Source organism: Fistularia commersonii, chromosome 7 (assembly GCF_037954325.1).
Source record: "Fistularia commersonii isolate RoL2024-O1a breed Wild chromosome 7, RoL_Fcom_v1.0, whole genome shotgun sequence".
Taxonomy (NCBI): domain Eukaryota; kingdom Metazoa; phylum Chordata; class Actinopteri; order Syngnathiformes; family Fistulariidae; genus Fistularia; species Fistularia commersonii.
In genome coordinates, this window is record NC_141290.1 from 7,679,827 (window position 1) to 7,700,375 (window position 20,549).

General features: G+C 46.6%; 1 protein-coding gene across 6 annotated transcripts; it reads right to left on the minus strand.

Moving 5' to 3' along the window:
* Positions 1-822: 822 nt before the first annotated feature.
* LOC147232563 (uncharacterized) lies at positions 823-19,204 on the minus strand. 6 transcript variants are annotated; one of them, XM_086149481.1, is made up of 16 exons: positions 19,182-19,204; positions 15,233-15,332; positions 12,705-12,836; positions 10,997-11,291; positions 10,255-10,818; positions 9,960-9,995; positions 9,814-9,881; positions 9,173-9,419; positions 8,951-9,076; positions 7,954-7,997; positions 7,789-7,867; positions 7,565-7,696; positions 7,372-7,500; positions 5,097-5,168; positions 3,943-3,976; positions 823-2,121 (listed from the first exon to the last, which is right to left on the minus strand). In XM_086149481.1, the coding sequence occupies exons 2-15, from the start codon at positions 15,304-15,306 to the stop codon at positions 3,944-3,946; spliced, it is 2,031 nt and encodes a 676-aa protein (XP_086005607.1). In that variant the 5' UTR covers positions 15,307-15,332; positions 19,182-19,204; the 3' UTR covers positions 823-2,121; position 3,943. The 6 variants fall into 6 exon arrangements, with proteins under 6 accessions (XP_086005607.1, XP_086005606.1, XP_086005608.1 ...); XM_086149480.1 differs by lacking the exon at positions 19,182-19,204 and adding an exon at positions 15,524-15,684; XM_086149482.1 differs by lacking the exon at positions 19,182-19,204 and adding an exon at positions 15,438-15,684.
* Positions 19,205-20,549: the final 1,345 nt, after the last annotated feature.

Genomic DNA, 20,549 nt, shown 5'->3' on the forward strand with positions numbered 1-20,549 from the left:
AAGTAAGTGAGACCTCGGTATGTTCTGACCATTCACTGCTCCGACTGTGCCGACACTCCAGAATGTGAGGTTGAGCTCAAACCACCATCTCAGAATGTGTTCGTAGGGGAACAAATCCATGACGCCGACTGGCCCTGAAGGGAACCTTCATCCGCAAATTAAAATTTACCAATCGCCGCTTCCTTCCAGTGTGGGGATAGAAGGTCGGGCGAAGGTCAGTCAGCTCAGACCACCGTCCAGAGTCCTCCTAACCAGAGGAGAAGGGATTGAGTGTCCAACAGGGACTTTTGACCTTTTGTCTGTTTGTGAAAGAAAACTGAAGGCACAGCGTTTGGCTTTAGCCTCCGTGTGTAGTGTCGTGAGCTCTTTGAGCAGCTTAGCTCAGCTAAACGTGTCCATTGCATTCGAAAAGAAGCAGTGAAAACATGGCCGCGTATGTCCACGAGTCATGTATGTCCACAATCAATTTCCCATTCCTTGCTTCCCTTGGAAAGCTGTGCAGCCAAGCATCAGTCCCTTTGTTTCCCTTGGACTAGCATTATTAGCGTATATACCGTACCAAGCTGAAGCTAACATTAGCGGACAGCGAGCAACCTGTATACGTCACCTCCCCAGCCTGCATTGTAAAATGTTATAGATTGCAATTTCTACCTTTTAACAGCACATTCTAGTATGAGACAAACAGTTAAGCATATTTATGCCTGTCAGTCCTCCTTTTACGTTCCATTGAAGCTGCCCAGTGAGAAGTCCACAGAAGCAGATGGCATCCTTAGCAAAACCTGCATTATCAAGATGTTTTGGTCAAGGATGCAAAGCAGAAGAGATTTTTTATCATTTTATTGCTGAAACAAAACAACTACAAACAATAACTTCAAACATACAAGCAAAGGAATGAGTGGTAGCGAAACATTCTGATCTTGGAAAGGATTCACTCGGTGCTTGACTCGCTGAGAGGAGGCCCGGGTATCTTTTTCATTCATCGCATGAACAAGTTCTCCCACCATCCTCTGCTGCTTTTACATCAGTGCCTTTTGGTCGTCGGGGGTTGACAGATTCACAAGTTCATCGTTTGTCTGAGGTGGTGATCCATTGGTACCAGATTCTAACAATGAAGGGGTTGATAGACTGCTTTTGATTGGTTGGTTGGTTGGTTGGTTGGATGAAACTTAAAACAGGGTTACAATCGTTTTAAACGATTGCCATTAAAGCGTTACCGGCAACCGAGCTGTCACAATGTTAGGAAAACTGGATTTTGTACCAACGTGGCAGTTCAATTAGCCCACATTTAGGCTTGTACGTCAAACTTTGTCACTCGCAGTTGTGCTGAGAATAGCATTAGTAGTACTCTTGGTTACTCCACAAAACATACTGTAGACCCCTTAGGTGACCTTTTTTTGGCGTGACCTTGTCACTACATTATTTCATATCAGAGGGGAAAGGGTCATTAATGTTAAACTCATCTCAATCTGCTGTCACATTCTCATCCATCTTGAAGTTGTGGACAGCGGCATGGTCATTTACGATACCTATAAACCCATTTCTTGGAAGAAAGTGATACCAACCGATCACACTAGTTGACTTTGCTCAGTATAGTCACCCCAATCAGTGCCTGCACGTCAAAGAAGCCGAGGGGGTGCGACGGGTTTGTGCTTTCTAATCAGCAGAAGCGCTAAACACTAATGACTGAATATACTGCGTGAGGTAAAACATCCAAGCTGGGCATCATGGAGAAGGAGGAGACACTCGTTGTGCTTTGAAAGCGGTGTGACGTCGGAGCATGCGAACAAGGGTGAACGGGGCTGACGCTGGACTACTTCAGATGAAAGAGATGACCATCGAGGTCTCTTATGTCTAAAGGAGAATTTATCGGGGATTTTGTGCCACGAGCCCCCGTGTTGTCACTACTTTAAAACCTTCAGTTCAAGTCTTGTTTCATATAAAAGTAACATGTGTCGATGTGGACGTCCCAGAGGGTCACCCGTCCTGAGCTCTGATCGGACCCTCCTCTCGCTGGTGAAACCTTGAGGCAGACTGTAGGCGCGCTGCTGGGAAACGGGTGTGTTTTCTGCAGCGGAGTCTCATATTTGATCAGGTAAAGCTGGTAGGTCAACAAGTCGGGATCTGGTGGAGAGAGTGGACACGTCAAGGATCTGTTAGTGCATGTTTTATTCAGAACAGCACGGCGACGTCCGTTTGCGGAGTACTGCCATCCAACGCTCTGTGTTGGTATATTGTCCGAGTGTTTATTTCAGACCCCGGCCTCTCTGTCGACACCCATGACGCTTCTCTTTGTAGCCAAAAGGCGTAACGCTGTCATCTGCCCTTTACTTCATTCCTTCCCATTCTATTTCTGAGGGGAGGTTTCAGACGGCGATCACTATTTAAGGCCGTAGCTGATACTCCACAAACACTTTGCCATCCCTATTTTATCACCCGGCCCCTGCAGGGGGCTTGATGTCAGAGGGTAATGTGGCTTTTTTTTTCCAGCGGGACGATTTAAACATCTACGGCTGAGTGAATAAGCCGGGGGGATGGAGGCAGATTTGCTCCCTGAACGCCTGATAATCCCGCTCAGTGGTCAGCCGTAATGTGAAAATTCAGCAGCTGCCCTCTGGCACGCCGAAGGGACTGCCGGCCGCCAGAGGAGCGTTGGACAGCCCAGGTGGCATCGGGTGAACTTCGCCCTGAGTAAACGCATATGCAGGGCTGGAGGTGCTTTATACCGGGAAACAAGGTCAGGGTGTGTGTGTGTGTGTGTGCGTGTTAAATATAGACCTCAGTGCTTCGGAGTAGAACCGGTGGCCAAACATCTCCAGCAGGGGTTTGATTTACTGCGAACAGATTGGATGGCACAAAGCCATCTTGATGGGCTGGACCGGCGATGAAACCCCAGGGCCATAAATCACCGGTGAGCTGTCTCTTGACCGCAACACTCTCTGAAGGACACACACCTCTAAACTTTCTCCTGCTGCTGGACCGGTCTCTGTCTTAACAAACAAGCGTCCCGTCATGTACTTGAATTCACCGGTAAATGTATCTCCCAGCTCCTATCTGCCCGGTGTACTAGAGGTATGCTTTGGGTAAACTTTGGGTCAAAATATCCCCTTTTGTATGCTTCGACTGTTACACTCCCCTTTTTCATGGAAACAACAACCTCTGAGCAAGCTAGCCTTTAGCTTTTAGCCACCTACTCTCTTCCAACTTGGTGGTTAGCCCCTTTCTCGCTGTTTTGAATGTCCTGGGACATTTTCAGGCAGCATTCAGACAGCAGAGGAACCAGGTACCATGGACCTCAGCGCCTAGAACATCTCAACTCCTACTCCAAGGCAGGGTCTTTTTACAGTCCCATAGGAATTCATGTTACATGTAACGCCCATTACCAGATACGACTTGCAGAGCGCCATTTTCAAAACCTTCTGTGGTCACTGCTCAGCTGTTTTCTCGGGTGAAAATGGACAGAAGCAGTGAGAAATGGAGCGAAATGGAGGGGTTTCCAGGGCTCGCAGAGGAACGTCAACATTTTGGACAAAATAAGTCCTGAGTTAGCTAACTGCTAACCGTTGGGAGAAAATCAAAACACTTCAACCGTCTGATAGTCCATTGTTATTTTTCCCCGAACGCTGTGGCAGCTTCCACCTCCATGTTGTCCGCGCTGTCTTCCTTTTCTTCCTCTATGGTGGTTTGTTTTACATTGTGAAAGTTAAGGCGCACATTGCAGACGTTTGCTTCAAACCGACCCCTTCCCTTGTCCCTTATGGCCTGTGGGAATGCACAACTAAAATGAGGCTACTTCTTGGAGCCAAATTGGCTTTCGGACATTTTTTGGAACTGTTCGAAAGCAAGGGAGTGAAGCTGCACAAAGTGGAGGTGCTCAAACACATCTCGCTGCGCTCACGGAGGGTGTTGTGGGTTCTCACAGTGTTCGTCAATAAGGGAGCTCACCTTAGTTGCCCGACCTGCCTCTTCCAGCAGACACCTGAGGAGAACGGTGGGAGAGCGGTCATGAACGTGTGTAAACACAGCATATGTAGTACTTCTTCAACAGCTGCTTTTTTGATTTCCTTTCTCATTCATGTGTCCTATTGAGACATACAGCCATTCACCTACTCATTCACACATCTGGACACTTAAATGTCCCTAATGAACCTCCTGCATGTGTTTGGGCTGTGGGAGGAACCCGGAGGAACTTCATGGAGACACTGGAAGCCCCCCTGTCGGAATCCAACCAGGGACCTTCTCGCTGTGAGGAGGAAGCGCCAACCACGGCACCGCTGGTAAATGTCTAATTGGATGTTCTGGATGACTTATGACTTAAATAGGTCTTATCTTCAATTGCTGTCTCACAAATATAAATCAAGATGCTTCCTAATCTTACCCTGCAGACTCCAGATCAGTATGTGTGTGTGTGTGTGTGTGTGTGTGTGTGTGTGTGTGTGTGTGTGTGTGTGTGTGTGTGTGTTGACGCATCTTTAGCACCATTAGTCAGATACATCAAAAACAATTCTCAAGAGACTCCCCTGATTGTCATGATTAGGCTGCAGATATGAAACTTTGTGAGTGTGTGTGTGTGTGTGTGTGTGTGTGTGTGTGTGTGTGTGTGTGTGTGTTTCTGTGAGTGTGTCTGTTTGTTAGTGTTGGTCAGTGTGTGTGTGCCTATCAGTGTGTTTATTTTTTGCGGTTTTGTGCATGTGAGTAGGTGTGGCTGTATGTGTCTGTTGCTTGAGCGTCTGAGTGCGGCTGTGTGTGTGTGTGTGTGTGTGTGTGTGTATCAGTGTCACTGTGTATTTGTTGGTGTCGGTTTCTGTGAGTGTGTGTTCTTGTCTGTCTTTTTCTGGTTGCGTGTGCTTGTCTGTGTGTGGGTGCGGGTATGTGTGCACATACATGTATGTCCGTTTGTGTGTGTGTGTGTGTGTGTGTGTGTGTGTGTGTGAGTGAGTTTATGAGTGTGTGTCTGCTTCTGTCATTGTGTGTCCGTTTGTGTGGCTGCTTCTATGTGGCTGTGTGTGTCTATTGGTGTGTCTGTTTCTGTGTTGGTCCAGGTATGTGTGCGCATTCAGCCTTGTCTGTGTGTGTGTGTGCGTGTGTGTGTGTGTCACCTTGGCGGCAGCGGAGCCCTTCTTAGTCTCCCACATGACGCGCTTGTTGCTGCCGTCACCTGGTTTCACATCCTTGACGGACACAGAATGAGAAGGTTGTCTGGGCAGCATCTTCTCTCAGGTGGAATGAGCTCGAGAACTTGCACCTCAGCCTTCATCTCACACACCCAGAAATGTTTCTACTTTTCCATATGTGCTTGAATTGAGGAACTTTGTGTACTAGTTCTGAATATTTGACCCTTCGATGGCCAGTTTCTTCTCAAGAAACTAGTTCCAACTGGAGATGTATGAGGGTGAATTATTCCCCTCTGCCATATAAATGCAATTCCTTATTTTAATCATGTTCAAAATGCTATAATGCTTTGTGTCTCACAGACACTCATACAGGACTGTCGCAGAAAATTAGAATATTTTGATTAAGTTCTTTATCTTCTGTAATGCAATTAAAAAAAAAAAGAAAAATTACTTTTTCACGATATTCTAATATTTTGAGATAGGATTTTTGAGTTTTCTTCAGATGTAAGCCATAATCAGCAATATTAAAATAATAAAAGGCTTGCAATATTTCAGTTGGAATGAATCCGGAATGTATGACATTTTTGTTTTTGTAATTACATTACAGAAGATAAAGAACTTTATCACAAAATTCTAATTTTCTGAGACAGTCCTATACACACGCAGCTAGGTGAAAGTTTGACTGACGACATTGTGATGTGATTTTATTTATAGATTATCTTGGTTTCGCTTGTGTCATTTGCCCCTACGCAAACACCAAACCCTCCGTTTCGAGATAATTAAAAAAGGACTCCCAGGCACACACACACACACACACACACACACACGGGTACAGCTGCACATCACACAGCATTGTTACTCCTTACCTCTGGTTGAAAGCAGTGATGATAAAAACAAGTATTCAAGTACATCAATTACACATATTGCCACCCTATATTTAACCTCTCTATTGGTGGCAGGTTTAGAATTAGTGGGAGTTGTATTATTAGTGGTTGCTATGCTATTAGTGGTAACTATAGCATTACTGGCAGCTGTAGCATTAGTGCTTGCTGTATTATTGACCGTAGTTGTATTAGCGGTAGCTGAGAGATTAATGGTAGCGTAAGTGGCAGTTATTTTATCAATGGTAGGATTAGTTGTCATTATATTATTAACGGTAGTTGGAGGATTTTTGGTAGCACTCATATTAATGGTATTGTTAGTTACGGTGTTAATGTAAGATGTAGTATTAGCAGTAGCTGTACTATCAGTGATAGTTCTGGTATTAGCGGTTGCTGTAATATTTGTTTTAATTATGGTATTAATGGTAGAATTTTGGTAGCAGCAATATTAATGGTATTATTAGTGGTAGTTGCAGTGTGAAGTGGCGAAGCTCCTTTTATAGTGGGAGAGGACAGCTGGGAGAGACGTAGATCCAAATAGTAAACACACAAAAGGGGCTAAAGCAAGCACTGCTTCTCCTGCGGTTCCTGTTGGTGGGGGGTGGGTTTGCTGCATGAGTAAGAGGTTATTCCTCTTCACCCAAGACATTTTACACTAAAGATATCTCGCTCGTAAATTCGGCGTCAGAACAATGTCACACATGGCGACCGGACAATCGCACGTGGACACGGCGCAATGTTCTCAAAAGACGCGGCGGGACCAACAGCTGGGGCCCCGCTTTGACACGGGGACACAGTGTGCAGCCAAAACCCGACCTCAAGGATTCAAGAGAGAATAACGATGTTAGACCCCCCCCTTTCCCCTTTTTGCTACTGTTGTTTAGCCAGTGCTGGGAAACAGGATGAGACTATATCGTGCATTTTCCTGAAGGGTATTCACACCCAACGGTGTTTCTGTAGAAGTTACACCCATGTAAACATCTTACAAATTTCCCAGGCTGCAGTTAAAATATTTAGATCAGCTGAAGTCCATATGGAATCTGTCATGTGTCAACAAAAGAAGGAGGAATTTGAGCTTAAAGCTGCAACTAATTGGACATTCTCCCAAAAGATGTATGCTTTGATAAGCATTGCTGAACAGAGGGCACGCCAGGAGGCTGCTGTTACCAAAACATCCATGTGGTGTCACTGGCCTCTGGAGAACGGTGTCCGGCCCCAGAGTAGAGCCCAAGTGTACCGTCGGCGGCCAACAAAAGACCGGCATGTTGATTTGCAAATGAGGACGTTAGCATGAACAGAATATCAGGGGATTAGTCCACCGAAGTCACACCGGTGTCTTATTTACAATAGCTTTCAAGACGGGGATTTAGAGGCCTTACCGCTGGCTTTGCGTCCGCTGCTTGTGGTGGGGCTGCTGCTGCTGCCGTTGTCTTCTCTGCCTCTGCAGGCTTTGCCATCCAACTGTTGACACGTCCGGCGACACCTCCTTTACTGATACCGGACATATCCTGGGGACGAAAATAAAAAAATGAATGATGTGTTCACAAATGTTTCTGCACATCTGTCCCTAACCTTTTGCGCAGGGGCTGAGCCATCGGAGGACCCGCCGATGTTGCCTTTCTCCCACATGCTCTTGATGCTGCGCGCACCTCCAGACGGTATGTCCGCCACAGGGGACTTGGCCGACTTCACTTCTTTGCTCCCCTGCCGAGAAATAGGATCCAGATGAACACTTTCTACAGGAAGACGCGAAAGCGAGTGACCGGAGATGACGGCACGATGCCGGGAAGTCTCACCTGGAGCGCAGATGTATACTGCTCAAGCCTGTTGCCTATCTTGGAGACCATTGGAGAGTGTGTAGCTCTGCTTGCCGGGCTGCGTGATGGAACCGCAGTGGGGACACTGGTAAGACTCAAAGATCTATCGATCTAGTTTATCCAGAAGTGCCGTTTCCCTCTCACCTTTTATGAGCCGATTTGCTCAAGAACTCTGCCTTCTCGCCGATCTGCACGAAACAGGGTTTTAGAAGTTAAAATATTTTCACGCAGATAAACACCCAACAACTTCTGAACCAATTTAGTCGATCCCAGCTGTCTTTTTGTGCCCATGATGACCAACTGGAAAAGTAAGAGTGGTGTGTTTGTGAACACTTTGTCCCTGAATTCTGTCCAGGAATCACATGCATGAAGGTCTACAGTCACGGCTCTCGGGGCTTTTCCCAGTGGCCCAACTCATCAGCCGATTTGGTCCACATGGACTCACAGCTGCCGTCCAAGGAAGCAAATAGTGTGGACCTAAAAGTCTTCGCTCCGGTCCGTCTAGTTGCCAGATTGTTTTCCTGTCCCATCGGACTTCAGGAACCCCAGTGTCCTACTGCGTGTCTTCGATTCACCTGCTGATGTGAACGGTTCATCCGCTGCCATGAGCCTCAGTAAAGTTCTTTTGAACTCTCTCTCTGTTGGTGCGGAATCTTGGTGTTGCAATTGGGTCCATACCCCATCCATTACATCGACACATTCCTCCTCAGATGCCAAGTCTTGCCAATGGGTGAGAAGCGGGGTTCGGCATGGGCGGCTCGATCACAGGGTCACATGTAGAGGCATACAACTATTGACCCTCTCACGTCATTTAAACATACAACTATTGACGCTGTCCTTCATATGTTCTTTTGAGACCTACAACCATTGACACATTCACATGTCTGTGAAGCAGAAGCACCAACCACTGCTCTCCTCTATCATGTCCACATGGGAGAGGATCCATAATGGATGCTCCCTCTACTCCATCCCATAAAAGGAGCAGACAGTGGGCCAGTGAAGGAGCGGACCTCTAGTCTTCTGCAGGGCCGGTTGTTGTTGTTTGTCCCATTTATGGAGTAAACAGAATCTCCTCCACTTCAGATTTGCTCATTCTTGCTCGATTGTGTGGTACTTCAAGACGTCCAAATGTTGTTCTTACCTTGGACGAGCCTTTTGGGCTGATAGTGAAGGAGGCCTTGTTTGACTCGTTCTCTTTCTGCTTCTTCTTCTCCGCAGCCTCCGCCCTTCTCCTCTCTATCTCCTCCTTCATCCTCTTCCTCTCCTCCTGTTGAAAAAGTATCATCTGCTGTTACCCATCGGTTCATTACGAGTAAATAAAGCACTAACATCCCAAACTCTATCACAGAACGTGCACCCTCACCTGTTCTTTGTTTTTCTTGTCCTCGATTTCCTGTTTCTTCTGTTTCTCCTCCTCATCCATGACCTTCCTCCTCTCCTCTCTCTTCCTCTTCAGCTCCTCCAGCTCCGCCTCGGCGTTCTGCTGCTTCTGTTTCATCTTCTCCATCTCCTCGCTCTCCGCGTCGTTCCGCCGACGCTTGAGCTCCTGCAGCTTTCGCTCGGCCTCCTGCTGCTGTACATCATCTGCTTTGGAGGAGGCCGTGTTGTCTCTGGTGTCATGAGAGGGAGAAACACACACTCCTTAGACATTGAACAGGATCTTGAGTCTGAACTGACAAATTTTTTTTTTTTTGGGCCGTAGCAGTGGTTGCCTCCCCCCAGTGCAGGTGGACTATTGGGGAAGTTTGAAGGTGGTGGAGATGACGGTCATGCAACTATAGACAGAGAAGACACCTACTCATAGGGACATACCACATTCACCCTCTCCTTCCCTGTGAGGGGGTTGAGGTAACCCCTGCACCACGGCTGATTCAATCTGAAATTCTCCCGGTAATGATTCAAGTTGTCGACAAAAATCCAACAAGAAAGGAAGTCCCCGTCGATCCGACACCTCAGACTGCGACGGTTCAGAGCTTCTCCGAGGTTCAGTCTGAGGAGCCTTACCTTGATGTCTTCTCCATCTTCTTGAATTTATTCTCAGCCAGAGCTCCGTTCTGCTTGGCCGGTTCGCCCTTAGAAAACGAGAAGAAGGTGAGACGTCAGGAAAAAGTCTGTTCCTCCGGGGTTCTCGGTTCCCTGAACCGACTCACCTTGTCTTTGAATCCGAACCTCTTCGGCTTTTCTTCCTTTTCACGGGAGAAAACAGACACGTGGGTGAAATTCAGAAGGTACAATGAAAGAAAAGCAGAGACGCCGCAGAGCACCGTCCGATGAACCAATGAATCACCCGTCCTTGTGAAGGACGGGTGAGACTCACTCCATCTGCAGATGGATGAATGAGTCACCTGGATCTCAGGTAAGACTCTTTATCTCCAGATGAATGAGTGAATTGGTATCATCATTTGGGATGCGGTTACACACCAGCGTACATTGAAAGATCCGTACCTCCTCTTTCTTCTTCTTTTGTCTCTCGGCCTCCTCTCTCTTTTTCTCCTCTGCCTCTTTCTTCTTCTTTTCTTCCAGTTCCTTTTTCCTCTGATTTTCCTCCTCCTCCTTTTTTCTCCTCTCCTCCATTTCCGTCTTTCGTTTCTCCTCTTCCTCTTTCTTCTTCTTGTCCTCCATCTCCTTCCTTTGCCTTTCTGCCTCCTCCCTCTCTCTTTTCTGTTTCTCCTCCTCCTCTCTTCTCAGCCTCTCCTCCATCTCCTTTCTCTGCTTCTCCAGCTCTTCGTTTTTCTTCTTTTCCTCCATTTCCCTGCGACGTTTCTCCTCTTCTTCTCTTTTCAGCTTCTCCTCCATTTCCTTTTTCTGTCTTTCTTCTTCCTCTCTGCGCCGCCTCTCTTCCTCCTCCTGGAGCTTTTTCTCAGCCTCCTCTTGTAGCCTAAGCTTCTCTTCCATTCCTTCCTGCTGCTTCTCCTCCGCCTCCTCGCCGACTCCGGGCTGGGACTCTTCGGTCACGTCGTTCCTCTCGATGTCTCCTCCTCCTTCTGCATCTTTCATCCCTTCATCCTCCTGCAAAAGAAGTGAAGGATTAAATTCAACAGTAAGGTGGACAGAAATTTGGGTTTGAAGGCCAAGCCTGAAGTTCTCTGAGGTTCAGCCCGGCATTGGGGACCACTAGGAGCAACTGTTGCGGAGGTAAGGAGGTGCAAGGACGTTGAGGGACACCATCAAACAGAACGCATCTCACCTCCTTCTCCTTCTTCTTGTCTTCTTCCTCTTTCCTCCAGGAGTCACTAGCTCCAGCCTCCTCCTCTAACTCTGCATGTTGCTGCCCACCGGAGCAGATGGAGGTCTGGTCCTGCAGCGTGCCTCCTGCTCCGTTGGTGGCGTCCATGGTGGAGTCGAGCTCCTTCTGTCTCTCCATTGCTTCCTTCATTCTCTTCTGCCTGCGCTCTTCCCTCTTGGCCAGGCGCTCCAGCAGAGCCTGGTCGTCATCAAGACCTCCGGCAGGGTTGGTGGAAGAGGATTCCGTCTCCGTCACGCTGTAAGTATGTAGAAGATACCATAAGTTTAAACTCCAGACGCGCACTGGAATACTGCTGGAAGTTCAACTTCGCACCCTGGCGCAGTGGTTAGCACTTCTGCTTAGCAGCAAGAAGGTCCCTGGTTGGATTCCCACAGGGGGGCCTGTCTTTGTGGGGTCTCCACGTTCTCCTCGTGTCTGAGTTGGGTTCTTTGGGGTTCTCTGGGTTCAACCCACAGTCCGAAAACATGCAGGAGGACCCTATATGGTCTAGATGTTTGAATCAGAGGGTGAGTAGTTGTACGTCTAAAAGACATGTGAATGAAAGGGTGACGTGCTGTTTGACTCTACAGGACGACTGAATGAGAGGCTGAATGGTTGTATGTCCCAATATTGCTTGGGAATGAGAGGCTGAATGGTGTTTTGTCCCCTTAGAACATGTGAATGTCTATATGACTTGTGAAGAAGGGGCAAATGTTGTATGTCTATATATGGCGTGTGAATAAGAGTAACCCAAGTGGAAGGGTGAGGCTACAGGGAGAGGAGATCGAGAAGGTGAAGGATTTCAAGTATCTAAGCTCAACAGTCCAGATCAATGGAGAGTGTGGAAAAGAAGTGAAGAAACGGGGTTCACGCAGGTTGGAATGGGTCTAGAAAAGTGTCAGTGGTGATAAGTGGTGATTGGCCAGAATGTACAAGAAGGTGGTGAGACCAGTGATGCCGTATGGTCTGGAGACAGTGGCGTTGGAGAAAAGACAGGAAGCAGAACTGGAAGTAGCAGAAATGAAAATGCTGAGGTTTTCTTTGGGAGTGACGAGGATGGAAAGGATCAGGAATGAGTCGGTGGGTGGTAAAGTCAGAGAGATCGGGTTGAGATAGTTTGGTCTGTGCAGAGGAGGGCGAGTGAATATGTTGGTAGAAGGATAATGGGGTTGGAGCTGCCAAACAGGAGGATCAGAGGAAGACCAAAGAGAAGAGCTATGGATGTAACGAAAGAGGACATGAAGTGAGAGAAGAGGATCCAGAGAATAGGGTTAGATGGAGGAGGCAGATTCGCAGTGGCGACCTCTGAAGGGGGCAGCCGAAAGGAAAAGAAGAACTAGAGGGTGAATCATTGTATGTCTCTATACATGGTCCTGTGACTGACCGGTCCAAGGCGAACCCTGATAGGCTCCAGCTTCACTGCGACCCTGAGGATATGGTATTGCAGGATATGGCATTGATAATGAATGACTGCAACTTCAGATGACCCACATCCACGTTCTTGAGTCCAACTGTTGGATGACCAGAGTCCACCACAGACATTGTATGCTCAAAGCAGGGGTCATCTTCATTGTGGTGCTATACAGCGGTAGCTCTTGTTGTACAAGAGGTGAACACATTCTAGATTCTTTCCTCCTCCGTTACGTCTTTCCCTCAATCAGAACGGTACCTGTTTGCGTTTGTCTCATCTCTCTCGCCAGCTTCAGGCTCATCCAAGTCCCTCATCTTCTTCTTCTCCTCCCTGGCACGTCTCCTCTGCTCCCGAGCCGCCTCTTCGTCATCATCGTTTGTGAAACCCACCCTGGAACATCGCACAGCGGTGGGGAGGGTGAAGATCTGCAGATACATCTCAATCTACCAAAGTGAGAGAGTGAGCTGAGGGTGAAAGCCAGTCGAGCCGTTTCCCAACGCAATGTGGGATCAGGAGAACATCTCATCAGGTGACAAGGTGGGAGGACAGCGAGGAACTGCAATCAGGGTGGATTCCAAGGGTCACGTGTCGTGACGTTTCTTCCAGGCGCACCTGAAAATATCGTGTCGATGAGGATGAGAAAGAAATTAGTTCATGGTGTCTTTCACCTTTTCCCAGCCCAAAAGGTAGTCGGAAGATGGTTTGGTGGAACTTCAATGGCACGAGACCGGCTTGGACCTTTCTGTATAGAGGTTAGATGTTTGTCTCAACACTGTGATGGTTTTCTAAAATCGCCAGGTCCAAATCACACGATTGGTTGATTGAAGACGCTTCCATCTTCGCCTAGTCTCACTCGGCTGTGGCTCTAAGCGGCAGGAGAAGTAATAATGAGCGTTGATAAGGACCATGTATGACAATGTTACGTGTTAGCATCTCCAACGGCTTTAAGGACAACAGGTAAGGCTTGATCCAAGCTTCCACCAGGCTCTTCTCAAGAAACGTGACCGAGCAAAGCCAGTCCAAAGGGAGGACACACTCCCTGGGATCTACTGTGATCTCCATCATGATGACTTTGCAAAAGTATCCTTATTTTCTGAATTATAGAGTGGAGTTCAGAGTTGCCCTTGTCCTCTCACATCTGGCATTGAACCGTCTTCTCCTCAGTTGGTCTTCGAGCTTCCCTTCAAACACCAGGTTGCTGTTGTTGATGAAGCAGGGTGTTGATTCCCTCTGACCTTCTTGCTCCTACAACAACATGGTTGACAGGTCAAGCGATGCTGTATGATTTAGAGACAGTGGAACTGAGGAAAAGACAAGAGGCAGAGCTGGAGGTCCGAGAAATAAAGATGCTGAGGTTCTCTTTGGGAGTGATGAAGATGTACAAGAACAGAAATGAAGCCATCAGAGGTACGACACATGGTGACACATACTGAGATGGTTTGGACTTGTACAGAGGAGGGATGGTGAAGATCTGAGATTGGGGCTGCCAGGGAGGCCCAGAGGAAGACTGAGGAGAAGATTCATGGATGGAGAGAAGGAGGACATAAAGGTAGTTGGCATGAGACAAAAAGAAGAAAAAGAAGAAGACGAAGAAGAAGAAGAAGAAGAGCAAAAACAACAACAAGAAGAAGAACAACAACAACAAGAACAAGAACAAGAAGAAGAAAAAGAAGGCAACCTCAAGTGACAGTTAAATTCAAGCATTAATCCCTGGGGAACGTTTATCCAAGCGCTCACCCAAAAGAAGTGGTGAGGGATCTGTCAAATGTCAATTTGACAATTTAACCAGAGGGACAAGAAACAAAACGGACCCGTGGAAAATCTGATTAATTCTACTTGGCATGCCTTCGTTCGGGCAAGATTCGAAGGCAATCTGGAGTAAAATAAAAATGGCAGTGAAAACATTCCAGTGTCTCGGCAGCATTTCTCCGGGGCTGCAGAGCACAGCTGAGAGGCTGCAGGACGGGGCAACAAGCCAGGCCGGGCTGCAGAGACTGTGAGAACATTGATGAGAAGCGCCTTTTAATAGGCATTCTGACATGACGCAGAATCTGACATGGAACCGAAAAGTATTCTAAAATGTGTTGAGCCGTGTCATATGAAGTCTGGAAAGCTCTTCGGAAACCTTCGTAAAGTTTGGAAAACTCTTCCTCGGAAACTGTAAAGAAGCATACAACTCCGGAGCCACTCCCCGGGATACAAAGGCTTCTCATTGCTCTACAGTGAGAACTTAGTTTCAGCACAATCTTTTGTTTGTAATTGTCAAATGATGACGTTTGAGACCTGCAGTGGAACCTACGTGTTCATCTCCCACTGAGGATACGCAGATCTCGTTGTTGGCGCTCGGGACGGACATCAGCCAGGCCATTAGAACAGTCTAATTATGTTTACATGAGAAGAAATCCAGGGATGGTGAGGAGACGGTGAGGGAGACACATCCGAATATTAAGCTGGCTGACCGATGGGCTTATGAGAGGAGAAGGCAGTTGGGCTCATCGCCTGCAACATCGTCTCGTGAACCCAAGAGGCATCCATGCAAAGACAACCACACACAGGAGAGAATATTAAGATAACTATAAGATGTTCCTCTAGTTCAGAGAGGACCTGGATATGATGGAACGGCTCATGAGAACAGGAGCAGGGCGTGGTCGTGTTCACGTCGGAACTCAGGAAAGTGACAACGGCATCGTGCAGGGAACTTATACTTATAATCAAGCACTTTGAATCCCTTGAATGAACTCGTTCACGCACGTCGTCATGTGCACATCGGTGGCGGGGTCACTCACTGTTCAGCCTCCAGACGCATCTGCTCCCTCCTCTGCCTCCTCAGCTCCATGCGGCGGTCAAAGTCGTCATCCATCGCGGAGAAAAAAAAACGGTTTCTTACTGCAAGACAATGAACGCACCGTCAGCCCAGAGGTCAAAAAGTCGGTTGGCGAGAACCTTCACGTCATGCTTTTGCAATTAAACCTAAATTAGATGTAACGGCACCTTAAAAAGCAAGAGTGTGGACGTCTAAAGGCTACTCAAACACCCCCGTCACACCAGAGGCAGAACGCCGGTTCCCATTGGTTTACCTCGTCGGTCACTGGAGTTTCGTCCAACAACAACGGCGTCTCTCCTCTCTACATATGTCAACTTCCACAGTCTGGTTTATATCGCCAGCCTTCTGCAGCATCGAAAATTCCTGCTTGTTCTTTCAGCGACTTCAACTACCAGAAAAGGCAAAGCTGGACTCTCAGCTCCACTCGCTTTCTCCTACTACCTCCCTCCTCCTCCTCCTCCTCCTCCTCCTCCTCCTCTTCAGTCTCACTGTGCCCTGCCTCATCTTCAACCTCGAACCTGCAATTTAAATAGATTGTATGCCAACTAGCATCCGATCGTCTATCTTTACCAGGACGGTACAAAGTCCCCTTTAAAATCAATCACTTGACAGAAGCTCTTGTCGAAATCTCCTTGTTGTCCTTCGGAGGGCTGAAACGTCTCGCCAGTCGCCACGACGAGAAGATTTCGACAAGAATTCACCACGGCCCGGATGACTGAGAACCTCTACAGACACCCAGACAGAAGGTTTCTTCTCCTGTCCCTGCGCATGTGAAACAACAACGTGAATTTCAGGGTTCGAAAAAAACCTGTCCCGGCCGACATTGGGCGAGAGGCGGGGTTTATCCCGGATCATTCACTCACTCATTCACGCGTCATATAGAACAGCGGGCCCAAACCTTTTTTGTGCCAGTTTTTTTCCACAGTTAGAGGGTTCAAATAATAAAAGAAAATTGTCAGTTCACAGTATTTAATCTGAATACATCGATGGCACTTTGTATTAGGCAATTACAACATCAATTCACCATAATGTAGAGTCAGTGGGAGCATTGGGCTTGTTTCCCCGCTACAAGATGGTCCCAATGGGGCTGATAGGAGACAGTGACGCTTGCATTGTGTTACGTATATATCCAGTCTAAAACGCATCTTTCTTTTTGCTGGCGGTCTGCGACGCTTCTGTGGTCTCGTCGTTTGCCTCCCGAAAAAGCTACCCAGTGACTTTTGTTTGCGGCTCATTTTTTTCAAGGGCTAGCTTGTGGTAGCTGATGTGTGAAATGGCGCAACAGTGCGGCCGTAAGGCGAAGGCGGAAACAGTCATTTTTCAAAATAAGATCCGGAAGTTCCAATGAAAAAAACTATTATTTGTACCAAGAAAGATTTTCTTTGCAGACAAAATGATCTGCAGACCATTCCCATTTGTGAATGGAAGGGCGAATAGTTGTATGCATGAATGAATGAATGAATGAATGAATGAACTATCAAGTGACGGTGATTAGCTAGAAAGCTCAGCCTGTCAGGTCCCTGGTTTGCTCCGTTCTCTCCGAAATCTATTTCTCCAGATGTTTTCGTTTGCTTGTAACTTACCGAAGACAAACAAAAGGAGTATTTAAAGTCCATATACTTTCCACCAGAATCCTTCAATTTCCAAAAAAAGTCTGAAATGATGTGCAAAATCTCGCCCTCCAGTTTCATTGTTAATTTTTTTTCCCCAAATTTTAAACTATTCTCAACAATGTCTGCAGTTACTCCTGTGATTTGCCGTTTGTGGTTCCCCACCTGTTGTCGTGCTCCGCTGGAAATGAGATCTCGTTCACGTGGGAGAAGAAAGACGCCATTTATTTTACCGTATGACCAGACAAACGGCGAAAACATCGTCTGACGCGAGTTTCTCTCTGTTCGTCCCGGCTGAAACTCAAAACAACTGGAAGGGTCTGTTCTAGTGTCAGTGGACCAATGTTCAAATGCCACGAACATCTAAGACGTCCACCAGGAGAGCCGCTCTATTTTTCTCACACACGCTGTCCAAACAGTGGCTCCTGGTCAAAACGTCCTCTTCTGGACATCTACAGTTTATCTCTATTTCGATTGCAGAGGAACAGCCTCTCTGAGTGTGTTCAACCAACAAGCGGTCTGTCACGTGTCCGGTGTCTCCGACTAAAAGGCTGATCTGTGATTTTATTTTTTAAAAAGTTTAGATCGCTTGTGTTTGATATTTAAACGATTATTTTGTTATTAAATCTACATGTCTATTTCTGTACAGTCTGTCCACCTGGATGTTTAACGTCGGATTTAATCCCGAACCACTATAATCGTCTTGCTCAAATCATCATGTTAGCTTTGTTAGCTAACGGTTTGGCCCGACGCAAGGGACAGATCGAGGGACCAAGATAAGAAAAGGGCCCCGACACACGTCCAGATAAACAGTCGTCGGAGCAGGGTATGCAATCAATCAAGGAGCCCCCGCCGTGCACTCTGCGTGACCAAACATGGTCACATGTGCAAAAGATCCCGATCAGGATGCCGTGCACCCGCTGCTGATTCGAACCTTCGCGTGGAGCCCCGTCCGGGGAGACGAGGGCCGGATCCGTGCCTGGTTTGAGCGCCGAAGCTTTCGTCTCGTACGGCAACGACCCGGAGAGGATGTCTGGATGTGATACAAGAGGAAACAACTGATCTGGAGCCAAAAGGTTCATTGGAAGTTGGTGCTTCCTTGCTTTATCTGAACATCTCTGAGGCGTAGTCGAACACACACACACACACACACACACACACATGCTTTTTGAAACAAGGGGGATGAGTGAATGTAGAAAGCAAAGCTAAGTGGCCGTCTCCTCCTGGCCTGGGAGCATCCCGTCGACGGAGGCACCCTCTGACTCCTTTTAAGGAAGTGCGCAGGCAGCGTTCGTGGTGTCCCAGCTTGGAGGTGCAGGGCCATGGATGGAGCAAAGTTTACTCTACCAAATATCTGCTGCGACGCAAGCGCCAATCCAAGAATAACTCATTTCCACTCTGATCACAATGAATCAACTTCCAAACAGCAAGTTGAAGGCAGAAAACGGAAAAACCCGGCTGGAGCAAATATTTCACTGTTGGCGGATATTAAAAACTTAACTTATGTAAAAATTAAATTAAATTAAATTAAATTAAGTTAAATTAAATTAAATTAAGTTAAATTAAATTAAATTAAATTAAATTAAATTAAATTAAATTAAATTAAATTAAATTAAAATTACTATTGATAAAATTACGAAATAAAATGTACTAAATAGAATATAAAAATTGTATTAAATATCATGTAAATTTGTGATTCTAGCTGTGATATTTGGCAAATGACCTCTTCTTAACAGTTGCTGCTGACCATGTGGAGGAGCCTCCAGCCACAGAGACAGATGACACTAATCGGCATCACAAGATCATCGGATTTTGTAGAACCATGGCTGGATTTGGCTCATATTCAACTTGACTTCACTTTCAACACTCCTACCAAACCTTCGGGAACCCTCGGATCTTAGGAAGTCAAGCTTTGCAATCCCACAGAACATAGCGGTACCTGTCTGGAGCGGCAAATCTGTTGTGGATTTCACCTTAAAAAAAAAAATGATATATGGAACATTTCCAGCCCGTGATGAGATAAACCTCACCCTGTATCACCTTCACCTCCAGCACCATCTAAGGAGGAACCAACCAAACCCACGGGACCCCGATCATATTCACGCAGGTTCTTCAAAGGCCTCACAATGAGAAGGCGCCGTCTGTGTCAGCGTAGACCGATCAGTCGATTGGTCCGATTTTAAAATACCCGTTTCTATCTGTGATGATCTACTCATCACGAACAAATCTGTTCCTGTTCATAGCATCAGTGAAAGGGTTAAAAAAAAAAGGCGCGTCACAGGTGACGTGTTCAGCTCCTACCTGGCCTGGAGACCGAGGTGTGTTCCTGCTCGAAGTCAGGAGAAGGAGGACCAGCGGAGGGTTATAATTCTCAGGAGAAACCCCGCCCTCCACCCAGGCTCAGCCTGCAGACGAAGGCTGCTCTGCTTCTTCTCACCCTCAACACAATGAAGAAGTGTTGGTTATACTCTAAATAGATAGATAGATAGATAGATAGATAGATAGATAGATAGATAGATAGATAGATAGATAGATAGATAGATAGATAGATAGATAGATAGATAGATAGATAGATAGATAGATAGACAGATAGAATGACACATATTTATGCACTTCATGTCGTTAATTTCTGTCACCAGGAGTTTGTCTCTGCGTGCACTTTATAGCTTAATGCTCACTGCTTCATGTAATGGTGCACTTTACTGTTTAATTTGCACTCCATTATTATATTGTTCTTTTCATGCCACCATGGGATTGTGAGATACGTCTTCTCCATCCCACTGTGAAGAGAAATTCACCATAAAGCGGATTTTGACTTTGACTTCTGAGTTCTCCGGTTTCTCTATCATTCTCTATGTAACGTGCTAATGACGGCCAGTCCAGGGTGAGCCCTGCCTCTCGCCCAATAACAGCCAAGGTATTCTCCAGCCTTGGTCATCAAGTACTTGAACGCTCCTTTGAACGCCCTTGGGTTGGCCAGTGCGGAGGAGTGGCTTGGAAGAGGCATTCAGGAGCCATATTTGTCAAGTTGGAGAGACCGTTAACTGAAAAGCCTTGAATATGATCCTTCAGTCACCTAGGATTTGGTAGATTCGGCCCCAAGACCCCCAGCCTTGGTAGATCCTACGTGATGATTAGCGGGGATGGGAAGTCTTCAGGACATCATACAGGAACAAACCCCACGGGGTCACAAGAACATTGAGCCCAAGTTTGGGTCCTTTGCAGACAGAAAAATATACACTGCCTGCGCCGTTATTAGGCAAGTTGTATTGGAGGATTGATTTTGTTATTGTGCAACTTCAGTGCTTTTGGTCAAACCAAATGGTTAACAAACTCTCAAACCTGAACATTTAAGTTGTAAAAGTGAAATTTTGGCTTTCTTGAGAGAATATCTTCACATGTCATCCCTAACTGCTATTTTTCTTATCCTTGTTGGTCTCAGCCTGCATGCCCCCTGCCTATTTTTGTTTATTTATTTTATTCTTGTCATTGCTTTTGTCACTCTTTACTGTCATTTAGCTCTGGTGTATTTTTCACCCTTACTGTTCCATTATGTTGTCCATTATTATCCATGATGTTGTTGCTGTTGTTGTTCTCCCTGCTGTCTATTTATACATTGATGTCTTGCTATCTTCTGCCATCTAACTGTCTCTCTATTTATAATAATAA